At 40.9% G+C, this 12,680-nt stretch overlaps 1 protein-coding gene across 1 annotated transcript in view; it reads left to right on the top strand.

Annotated features, from left to right (window-relative positions):
• Positions 1–12,680, top strand: part of LOC126865319 (zinc finger protein 395) — a 101,781-nt gene that overhangs the window by 60,207 nt on the left and 28,894 nt on the right. Inside the window, exon 5 of the mRNA XM_050617752.1 lies at positions 3,705–3,776. Coding sequence (XP_050473709.1) covers positions 3,705–3,776 — 72 coding nt within the window. The remainder of the gene's footprint in view (positions 1–3,704; positions 3,777–12,680) is intronic.

Raw genomic sequence — 12,680 nt, 5'->3', positions numbered from 1 at the left:
ATCCATGACCTCGAGATGATTTTCCGAAGCGAAACGCAACTCTTCTCTCGGTTAACTTTCTATCTTACGTTTCTGTAGAAACAAATAAAATCCTCGTGGAAAATTCATTCAGTTCGAAGGTTGATACCCTGTATATGAGATTCAAAGACATAGTCGAACCTGCAATTAAAAATGAACAAACTCGACACACGCTGTAAAAGAATTTGCCAATTTCTACAATTACATTTTTGAGATTTTTTTGGAATTAATTATGTAAATTTTAGAATACTTAACAAGATATATATATATATATATCGTTTTTTTTTTCGTATATCTGAAATCGAATAATAGGTTCCACAGATCAATGTCCATAACATACACATTTGTGAAATTGTTTTTCATCGTTCATCGATAATCGAGAGCATCGATCGTGGAATAAATGACGAGAAAATTCGTTACATATCGCAATTCCTTTACAAGGATTGCTTATCTCTGGTGGATTACGCAGCATCTGTTTGCGATGTCTTTTACGGGGATCTCGAATGTTTATTGAACAGCTGCACTACGGCATAAAACAAGTTATTATCGCTTTTCTGAAATAGCGATTGCGTTTTTGATGACGCGAGACATATGTGCTTCGAATGACTTGAACATATTTGTGAACAATTTTTATTTACTGTCTGTTTGCATTTTCCAGTCCAACAGAGCAGAATATCTCTGTAGAAGTTTTAAACGGATATCTAGATTTTGTTGTCTAACCTTTTGTTACGCAACTATGTGTCACATATCATCGGTTATCTTAATAAACGAATATATGCTCTGACATGATTTTCCAATATCATTTTTACGTTACTTGTCAGTGTCATTGAAGGAAGAATAGTTAAATAGAAAGTTTAGGGTAGAGTAGGAAGAACAACTAAGGTAATAGAATTCAAATAATATTCGAGAAGAGAAGAATAAAAGTTAGAAACGTCTAAACGCGAAAATATCGAGATTTCTTCCCGATTAGCTGACGACTAAACGAAAAATCGTCGATCGATCAACCGCTTTCCTTTATCTTGCTTCGTTCTTTGGAATCGCGATCGACGCGTCGCACCGTTACGAAACGACGAAAGTCGCGGAGACGCGTCGTTTTCACCGTGGCGTCGAAGGTAGGAAAGAGAAAGAAAAAAGAGGAAAGCACTGGGAACGTCTGAATGCAGAGCACGGCGATAACGGTCTGGCCACGCTCGAACGATTGAGAATCTCGCGCTTAGATTTTCATTTAGATCCATCGCGGCCTCCACCTGCGATCTAACGATCGAATCGCACCGTTAACCCGCCGAACGATGCGGTTGAATTTTTACGAGTCGAGAATCCGGAAAGAGTCCCACTGAAATCGTTACATATCGTGAGAAACGCTTGTTATAAATATTTATGCAAATTTATGTATTCGTAGACAATCGTAAAGGAATAGAACTTGAATAAAATGTCGTTAATTGCTGAATTCCGTAACGCGTATCTTGCTTTTAATTTCCTGAATATCGTAACGTGTATTTTGATTTTCCTATGTTGTTTCTTTTTATTCGACGATCACAGTAAATACACTTTTGTCGATCGTTTTACTTTAATGTCGCTTTACGAGTAATATCGTAATAATATAAAGAGGAATATCGTAATGCAAAATAGCTAAAAATAAAAAAAAATCTGATTCATGATAGTAATCAGACTATCTATATCTTTGATCAACATTTTTAAATACTGACCAAATAAATTCCCGACCGCAAGTAATTTTCTACAGCTTACACTGTTGATAGATAAGATGAAAGACAAACGAGGAATTAATTCGACAAATTTAAGCAGAGATTAATTAATATACAAGTGATTCATGGTAAGGATTTTTTGATATATTAAAATTGTGGATTATCAGCGAATTGAGATCATGATCGTTCTCTCGTGTGTAGAATAGACAACGAAAGAGCATTTGTATGTTTGCTCAATTATTAACACTAGAACTATCGATAGTTAATACGAAGCTATTTTTACCAGAAACAGTCAAAATGACTGGTCTTTAAAAAATACGTAATAATAGAATATTTGTATATTTATTGATCCGTTACTTTCTTATAGAAGGAATTCCATGTTATGTAGTACATTTTTGATATTATTAATCCATCTGGAACCATAATCCCTATACGAGGGTTGGCACATTTATAAAATTGTAGAACCAGTCATTTTGACTGGTGTGGTATTTCTAGTGTTGCGATCTAGCGATCGATCCGGAATCTTCCTGATAACTGATATCATCATATCGGAGGATACGCAGTAAAAATTTGAAAAACGTGTGGGGAGTTGTACAAAACGAGGAATCTGGTTAATTGGGATTCGATAAACAGATTGCAGGACCCTTTTACACTTATACCAATACCAGTCATTTTGACTAGTGTTGATATAAGTAGCCTTGATACAAAATTATTTTCAGTTTGAATACATAAAAACAAAATAAAATTCATTATATTACTCTTTTAGTTATCGTTGCGAAAATCATTACATTATTATGGAAAAAAAATATAACATGAAATAGAAATTTTAAAATAAGATTGTAAAACCAGTCAATTTGACTGGTGTGTTAGTTCTTAGTGTTAATATCTTGTGGTTAGAACCTGAAACACAACCAGCAGAATATTTAGCTAATTATCTATACGAATAATGACATAAATGCCGTATGGAATGGCTATAAAATTAATAACTGGAGAACGTAAATATTTGTATTATATATATATACAACATATAACATAGATTCAAAGGAAGAACATACAGGATTACCAATTGGATGGGAATAAATTAAATAGCGATTAACATTTTTGATAAAAGATACCTGATATTAAAATTCAAGATTTTTCCATTAACGAGTGTAGATTGTAGAGGCGCGCAGAACCGGGGGGAGTATGTGTCGGAATGCCCAGTGAACGGAATAGAGTGGATTAAATCCTGATCGTGATTCCGAGCGACGATATTTGATGAGGAAATTCGAATTCTCCGATTATTAAGAACAGGCACCGTGTACACGGGATACTAGCAAGGTTGAGCGAAGAGAATGAAAAGAAGTAAAAGTAGAGAACTGTTTGATGTAACACGATATGTAGGTAGTAACAAGATTAGGATTGAATATAGAATACCGATAGGGCAAACCTGTTTTGTTCGCGCGTCGTTAAAAGATCTTTACTTCCCTAACTCTTATCTGCAGCAGAGGTCGCATCATAATCGTGAAAAATGAACTTTTCGAAAATTTCCTATATCGAGGTCTATTATTATCGATTCGATGGTAATTTCTACTCGAAGCATCTTTTTGTCGTTCAAAGAATCGCAACGAACGTTGTATCGAACATACTTCATAGGTGTGTTTATATATATAGTTGTATAGTAACTAACGGCTGGCGAAAGAAACGGATGCATCGGCTCGTACGACTCGGTCCTTTGCCAAGTCCACGCCGATGACATAATCCTCGACCAAGAGCCAAGGATGTAAACACGCGCGGCGATTTTCGATAATTTCGTAAGATGGCTAACAAGTTGAACCTTGAGGTATTATCGCCGTGGTCTAAACTTAGGCACGCGTCGTTACGCGGTTGCCGGCGGAAAATGGGTCCGACCGGGTCTGAAAATAACCGGGTCGAGCCTCGATTAAACGGAAAGACCTTTTGTCGTCTCTCTCGCCTTAACTCGATTCCTTCGTGGTTTTTCAGATTCGAGCGAAAGTAAGCCGCGACCCCATCGAGAATGGACCAGTCAACACAGCTATCTACGAAAGCGAACAGGTGAGTCTTGTTTTCAACTTTCGTTTCTTCCTACGCGATATCGACACTCCAAATTTCCATCTAATCAGCGTTCGAATTTTTCTTCCATTACATTTTGCTACTTGGAGCCTTCTTCTACTCAGTTTTCACGCCTGTAACTTTCGCCTTGTTCGATTTAAATATCCAAAATCGTTTCTCTAGTACGCGAATCTCAGACAAATTCACACTCGAAACTTTCTCCCATTCCACATTAATATTCAAAAGTATTCCTACACCATCTCAGTATCCAAATCATCCCCTTAACCGCTTCTCTCTCTACTCAAACCCAACACCTAAACCTTCATCCGTCTCAATATTAATACTCGAAGGTTCTTCCCACGCAATCTAAACACTCGGGACTCCCCTTACTTTCAACGAACGCTCACCGTCCACATCGCTCACATACCCTGACTGCCAAGCTGTTCAGCTTTCGATCACGTCCCGTCCTTTTACGAGGCCGTCTCGGCAAATGCCAAGAGGCCGATATATCTCTGCAATCACGGAGAGCGTTCGTAACCCAGTTAGCCGAAGGTTCCTGCTACTTTCACCGACCGCAAAGTCGACTTCTGTCCATTCAACTGGCCTCGGAGTAGGAGGAGGAACCGTCGACCTGGCCCAAGTACCGTTCGAGTTCGTTCGCGTGGCAGATCCGCGATCGAGCGCATAATTTTCGACTACTTTCACTGGCTACCACCTGTGGTGTGTAGAAGTGTGCTTCTCCGGACCGCGCACCTGACCCAGTTGACCGACTCGAGAACAGAGATATCCGTGTAGTCGACGATCAAGGTCGTCGGGCTAGGCTTCTCCCTTCTCTACGACTAAGCTAGACTCGCGTTCGTTCCGACCATGTACCGTTCCCATATTGGCGTCCATGAGCAGGAAAGCTCTCGATGGAAGAGGTATAGGGGCAGGGGACGGCCAGGAAGTGCCGGTTGCAGTCGATCCGTGCAACTATTGCGACCGTGTCACGATGTTCCTCCTCGTGCTCCCCCCGACCTCTACAAACGTCGACAACTATAGTTACTACAAGTCGATGTTTCGAGTATGAAACTGTTTCAGGTTTTGTTAGGTTGAATTTGTTTTCGGCATTGGATTTAGAATTTAGGTTTGATATCGAGATTTTGTTAGGGCTTTAGGTACAATAGCGTGACGAGTGTGAAAATGGAATTCGCGAGTGTCGTTGATAAATGCAAGAGTTTGACGAATCGTCTGTCGTGCGTTTCACGATTGGCAATTCTTTTAGTTGTACGATCCTTTTCGAAATTGCTTGAAAACGAGTAAGGCGAATTAAATTCGTTAGTGTTATTTTTAAGATGCGACGAAGTTTACGAATTGTGTCGGCCAGATTATAACGCGGCAGGGGCAATGGTCATTTGTAACTGAACATCGAAAATAGATTTTCCAAATTCAAGAGCTAGTTCCAGTTCGTCCAGATTAAACTTCCTCGACTGCATACTTTATCAAAACAAATACCCGAATAACTATTTTACACTTGTTCAATAATAATAATAATAATATACATATATTATATATGTATCATGTAATTCACGGAAGTATTTAAACATTTATAAAACCTTTTTCTGGTATTCGCTATGGCATATTCTCTGTGGTATAGAGCTACTTCTAGTTTATTCAAACGTTGCATTGTGTGTGGAAAGGATATCACCGGGGACACTGTGTATCTGTTTGCTTGGAAATCATTCGCTCTAATCACGTTCGTCATGATGGCGCTAATGTCTCGACAGATAACGATTGCATGACATTGACGTTATCACGGAGCATCGGACCATAATCTTGCACATTTCGACGACATTTATTAGCAGAACGAGCCACCGGAAACAGAAATAGAAGAGACGCAAGATCCGCTGCTCGTTAGGACAACGTAGATAATCATGCATCCTGATAATCTAGAAATACGACGTTCATTAACGACTCGATGAAGATATAAAAACGCGAAAAATAAACTGCGCAGGAGTACTCCTACCACCAACAATTCCATTTTCCTCGACTATCTTTAAAAAAAACCGAAATAATCTCTGCAATCGCATCATTCTCTATCTAACCCAAACACGCTTCATTCACACCATCCAACGTCCCCTGACTCAGCATCCCTCGTCAAATTCTTCCAAGAACGTCTCTATCCCACCGTATCTCGCAATCCCATGTCCTGCTCCGCAATTCCTACGCCGAAGGTCTAGAAGCTATTCCAGTCGCCATGCTCCACGAATAACTTTCATTCACCTTAGCACACTCACTCGTTCATCGATCGTTCTCTCTGGCTCTTTTCTCCATCCGCGGATACTTATTGCCAAAACTTTCGCGATTTCCATTTCACCGGATCAATTTCAATCCCGTGATAACACCTTCCCCCCACCCCCATTCTCTGTATCGAAAAGGGTGCGTCTGCGCGGACCAACATCGCCAACGCGACGCACGCCTCCGCATGGACCTAGATCTCGGCGAAGCAGCGAGGACCGGCGCCGGCATTGCACCGCGTTGCAGTGCACACCGCGTGACGTCACTGACGGCACGTGCCTCTCCTCCCGCCGCTCCCCTCCTCGCCACCACTCGCTGCCAACGGCGTCGCAGCGGCGTGGGACGCGCGGAGGAGCGGGGTCAGGCGGGCGAGGGTGGGGGAAGGTAGTTAAGGTCACCGTGGCCCTGACTGCACGCGCGCGAAACAATATCCGTGTGCAGGCCGAATGCAACTGTGTGCGCGCTCCTGCTCTCGCGGTCACGTGAGCAAGCGCGCGCGCGCGCGCACACGAACGCATAGAGCGCACCGGTGGAAGATTTATTTCTAGTTGCGCGCTGCGGTTCCCTGTTCTTTCGCTACACGCTCTTCTTCTCTGATCGGACCACGACCACGACCACGACCACGATGACTTAGAAAGAGGGAGGTCGCCATTACACGTATTCCAAGTGAATTCGTGGCGTGCGATGGTCAAGGCCCGCGAGTCCCGACGGCCAACCTTCCTTCCTTTCCACCCACTCGCCGGCCACCCTTTGGTTCCTAGGCCGGCGGAGGTGGAGGGCCATGAAATGACCTAGAACCTAGAACGTTGCGCGTGGGCTTCGCTCGAGCCGCGCGTGCCACGCCGCTGCAACGTTTTTGGACGTTGAACGTTTCGACGTGCGAGACGGTGCGTGCCGATCCATGAATGATAGCGGATGGATGAGAATCGTTTAACGGGCTATTGCACGATCCAAATGGACGCGCGTATGTAGACGATGATTGGTTTCTTGTGCTGGTTTTTTATGCCAGTTTATGTTGCGGCTCGAATGCGACACGGGACAGTGTACCGGGTGTAGCAGGATTTAACTCGGGTTTGCACGACGCCAAATGGGTGTTGTATTTTAAAACAGCGACCGCGAGGTTTGGCTACTAAACCTTGATACCTGTTTGATGCCTCTGTGTATCGTTGCAATTAAAACGAAGCCGTGGGACAGCGTTAACGTTACGCCGAAACGAAAGCGTAGGATAAATGTTCCACTCGATTCAATTCGTTTTAAAGAGCAAAAGGCCGGAGTAAATTTATGTACTCGTACAACGGTATTCTGTTCACTTTTCATTGGAATTAAACGATCGTGCGCGTGATTCCACGCACGTAAACGCCTCTATCCCTTTACAGAATGCGCGGTGTGAACCCAGGAAGTTTCTATTTAACCATGGATTACCCTGGCGGATTACTGCGTTTCCCACCCATTTTTGTTTCAATTATTTTCAAGCTTTCTGATATTCACGAATAAATATTACTAGTACAATTTTGAAAGTTATATAAATTACGAGTTCCTACTATAACAACAATGACAATGATTTCCCTTTGATAGTATAGTATAGTATAGTATAGCGAAATACATATAGTAGCGCAATAAATTCTCATAAAGGCTTAAATAACATAATTCTCGTAATAACAAAGGGTTACAAAGATCATATGGCATATAGACGCGGTATTTCAGAATTAACCTCTTCAAGTTTTCGCGATGTATGAGAATAGCAATTCACGGAGGATAGAGGAAATTTCAGTTGACGAGAATCGCAGACAGCTTGACGCAAAAATAGCAGCATATGCGACGTATCGTGGCCGTCGCGAATGACGTTAATTTCAGAGCCAAGCTGTTCGGCGAACGTGTCGTACGAGCAAGTATCTCCCCATAAATTCGACGCGTAGTTAGATTCGATAAGTCAGTGCCGTAGCCGATTCAAGGTCAACTGCATCTTCCCCGGTGAATCCAAAAATATATCTAACGCGACGAAATTACGTCGTTGCGCTAAGCTCGCTTTTCGCCTCGCAACATTTGCCTGCAAAATCTCTGTAGAAAGCCCAACTCGCCTGTCACTCAATTACGTAATTCCACCTGCCGTTTGCATAACTCGAGCAAAAGAAAAATTACGCGAATTCGCCTTTTGTATCGCGTTTCGCAACCAATGTTCCGGCGGAATGGTGTTGTTGCGAATATCGACGGTCAAAGACGATTCTGGACACTTCCGCCTCGTGCGAACCCGATTCAATCCTGCGGTTAAGCGTTTACCAGACCAGAGAATTCGTATCTGCCGAAAAATAACAGAAATTAACGAACCTTCGATCGAACGAAGCGAATCGTAAATAAAAGTATATACCACCCTATTCGCGATGTTCCTATTTGTATTTGAATGGATTCGCCACAAATTTGGTAAAAATTCGATAGACGTACCCCAACGAACACGGATGTGGATGGCCCGATTCATTGCCAACAGCGTACATAGGTATGCGTACATACGGCTGAAGCTCTGGGACGTCGGGTCGTATTGTGACACGTCCATCCGTCTTACGTAATAACATTGCGTAAACTTGACGTTCACCGTAATGTCTGTCGTACATATTTCCGCGCGCCCAGCAACAGCGATGAGCCGATTAGAATCGCGCCCGACGTGTAATCGTACATTCTAATTCTCTTCCTTGCTTCGTTCCTTTTTCGAACGCCACCAGTGTATCGCATTATATAATAATATACGATACGACGTTGATTCCGCGATCACCTTTCTTCCAAGTTATTCTTTGATTTTACACTTGTTCGTAGCAAGGAACCCAACTAGGGCAGGAAGTAGACGATATATTGTTCGTTTACGGGAAGAATGAAAGGAATTCGAATTTTCTTTGTATCGCTTGATACATCGATTGTATCGAGATATTTTGCGATCGTGTTAAATACAGTGGTCGTAAATGTTTCATCGGAAGGATCGAAATTGCTTCGTCGCCGATGAAACGATTGCCTGGAAGCGGATAAAAACGTAGTTATTCTTCCGCAGCGAATTTATACGCGGAACTGTGTAGAACGTTCTTGATTTTACAATAACAGTGGTGTTTGTAAACGTATGGGTAAATCGATTCACCGAATGATTTTCTTCTTCTTAACGAATTACGCAATAGTTACGCGTGTCCAAACGCTTGTTGTTTATTATTTTCAGCGAATGCAGGTATCAGGAAAGTCACAGTTTCGTGGTAAAGCGTTATCTAAGAACTGGAATCGAAGCTATTTAATCAATTTACTTTTCTTTTCAACTTCTTTGTTTTGTTTCCATCGAATCTCTGTGTACACATCCGATTATTTCGCCAGACTTTGCATCTTTCGCTTTAATTTCTCGTGGCCAACTTTCATCGACTTTGCAATAATGTTCTATCGCTCCTGTATCGAATTCAAGTTGAAAGGTTGTCAAAGTGTAACAGGTAACGTTTTTGATAGCATCTTCCCTAATGTAAGATTACGATATAATCTTTCGAAGCGATTCTAAATTTCCGTATTACGAGTAATTATTTAAAATCTGAAATGACTGTATTGCTAATATACACAAGGTGCTGACGTCGCGTGACATAAGTGTCGGCGACCATGACACCGACATTAGAAGCGACTAGGAAACACGCTCGATTCTCTTTTGTTTCAATGCTTTCGAGCTTCGACCAACCATTCGATTCCTTCTATTGCATATTCTATCAGCTGCTTGAAAATACAACCACGTAAAACGAGTTCTGTATTGCATGATCGAAACGCTTGGACGACTTTTGCCTGTGCTACATATCCTCCGATATATCGTTTGCGATCGTCAAACGACTCACGGAGCCACGCGTTCAACGTTCTTAATGTCAACGTGTATTTAAAGCGATGCTAATGAATGATCGATTCTAAAATTAGCACGTTCAAAATTAGACGACGCGATTTGATTGTCGATCAGATTCCGTGTGTTAGATCGTTTCTACGTTTGGCACTTTACTCGGTTATATCACGTGGATAGTACTGTTAGACGCTGTATATGTTTGTGATTATAATGTTTCCTTTTAGATCCGATTAAAGATAATGTATTCTTGACTCGTGCACGAGGACAGATAGCATTGATTCGTTGAAAGATCTTTGTCTTTTTCTAAGTAGCGTTTGGTCATGGATTTTGAATTATATCACTGCATATGCGTTCATTTCGTGGGAGAATGTCGTTTCGACCTCCTTAAATTCACGTCGAATCGATCGTCTTGTTTTGTTTTTGTAAAATTTGAATCATTCTGCGTGTAAAGTCATAGGTTGGATAAAGATGGGATGAAAATAGGGAGGAAGGGATGTTTTAGAATTTGTGAAATCTGGGGGGAAGATCGTCGTAGAATTAGCTTAGATTTGTAGCATTCCAGGTAAAATATTTTAATTTAATTGTTCCGATAGATCAATAACGAACGACAAAAATAATGATGTCGGTTTTTAATAAAATCAATAATGACAGTCTATCGATCTAGATATGTTAATTCATGTTTGATGTTTATCTTTTCAATTGAAAGTTTTATCTGAGACAAAGTTAGTGCAATTAATGTCGTGATTTTTATTTGAATTGAAAAACTTATATTGCTATAACTAGCGTACGTATGGTCGTCTGTCAACGATCAAAACAAGAATGAATTTAAAAAAAAACACGTTTTCCCTATATAACAATTATTTATGCGAGCAATTTAAATGTTTAATGATCTTCCGCTATATTCGTGTTAATTTATACCATTTAGCTGCACAGTTTAATAGAGTATCCTAATATCGTAAATCACAAAGTCAAACGTAGATTTTCTCATCCACCTTGATATAATAAGTGTGATACGATATGGAATATAACACGATAGGAAAAAAGCATAGCTTTTATATCGTAGAAATCGATAATTTTATTTTTGTAGAATAAAAAATAGTCGTGGCAATTTCGTCCCTAGAATAGATATCAAATATTTCTCATCTACCTTAATCGAAACTTATTATATTCCTGTCCCATTAAAATGGATAATTTTATTCTAAAATATTACGATAAAAATGCACTGGCTGATGATCACCGCTGTGTATCGTTGATACACGACATAATCACTGGACACTTCAACTTCCATTTCCGTGTTCTAGTATTTACCGGCCTATTCGTTTTACCACTGAGACAAACGCGAATATTCCTGTAAGCCGAGAAAGATCGGAACTCCCTTTCCAAGAAACAAACGCTCGTTTATAACGTAACAAGTACGTCACCGAATCAGATCTAACAGAGTACAATAGAAAATCCATAGATCGCTGATTTATCTTCTGACAGCGCATGCCATGCCAATTGGCTTCTCGATCGTCTCGATCCTAACGTCAGCGTTAGTTGCAAAGGAAGGAGGAATGCGAACGGCGAAGACACAATGCGTGCAAGTTTCTGGGAAGGCCGTGCGATGCCTATGTATATGTATATACAGTAGATCATCTCCTTGGAAACTATAGCTTGGTCGGCCTTGCGAGGTTTGACGTAGCGAGTTAATGAGCAAAAGAAGAAGTAGGGAGTGCCGCATGCACGTGGTATATGTACCAAAGCATTAGAAAACTGGTAGCCGGCCGGGCCGGAAGGAACAAGAACGCTGCAACGTGACGTTATTTTCCATCGTGGAATTCATTTTAATCTCGCGTTGGCGGGTGAAACTCGCCGACTCGCTTCTTTCCGTACGCCAACCGTCTTTTCTTCTGTCGTCGCGTCTGTCTCACCAAGCGCCGACTTATACTACTCGAACTCGTTTCGCTTACCGTTAAGAACAGCCCGACCCAATTATTTACTTATGCGCAAAGAAAGGCAGCGTTTATACGTCTAATAACCAATCTGTGACAAATTGACATAGTTTTGCGGCATTGCGCTTCTCATTGCGCTTCGTACGCGAGCAATAAATATATTATTTGCTTTCCTTTTTACCACAGTGATATATGTGTTTATTATATGAATTGCCAGCTGTATGTAGCGAGGCATCTAATCGGTACGATTTACGTTTATCGAAAAACTCTATCGATTATATCGTAAATATCGTTGATCGATACGTATGTCTCTACGTAAGTGTTTCTTTCGTCGTCGAAGAAATGTTCGTAGGTAGACGAAATCGAATCGATATGTTTAATAGGGGAGTTTGGAGTCGCCGGCATTCGTTTATTCCTTGTGAACTTGTCGAATGGTGAAAGATCAACATTACGAACAGATAAACGATTAAATTGGCAGATTCTCTCGTTGAAGAGCGGTAAGATGAAGTCATAAGTTTTTTAGTACTGCTAATACACCTAATAATTCTTATCAACATATTCAGTCAGACGTATCTGGTTTTATGGTTCGTAATCTTTTATCAACGTCAAAATTGCACGTTACATAATTGATTGTGTAAGAGTTACGATCTGCAATGAATCTTCTTACTAGTTTAGATAACTGGTATTTCATAACAGATACTTAGATGTAAAGGTTCGTCGGGATTTTCAAGAAATTTATGCACATTTTACTAGACGTTTTTGCGCATGCACATTTTTCTTCCTAATCATCGATATCATCGTATTTACTAATTATATATTACAAGTCTGAGATTTGTGCGGTTCTACATAATGTTATGCATA

Source organism: Bombus huntii, chromosome 4 (genome assembly GCF_024542735.1).
Source record: "Bombus huntii isolate Logan2020A chromosome 4, iyBomHunt1.1, whole genome shotgun sequence".
Classification (NCBI taxonomy): Eukaryota; Metazoa; Arthropoda; class Insecta; order Hymenoptera; family Apidae; genus Bombus; species Bombus huntii.
Note: the sequence above shows the minus strand (reverse complement) of the source record. Positions and strands in the feature narration are given on the sequence as shown.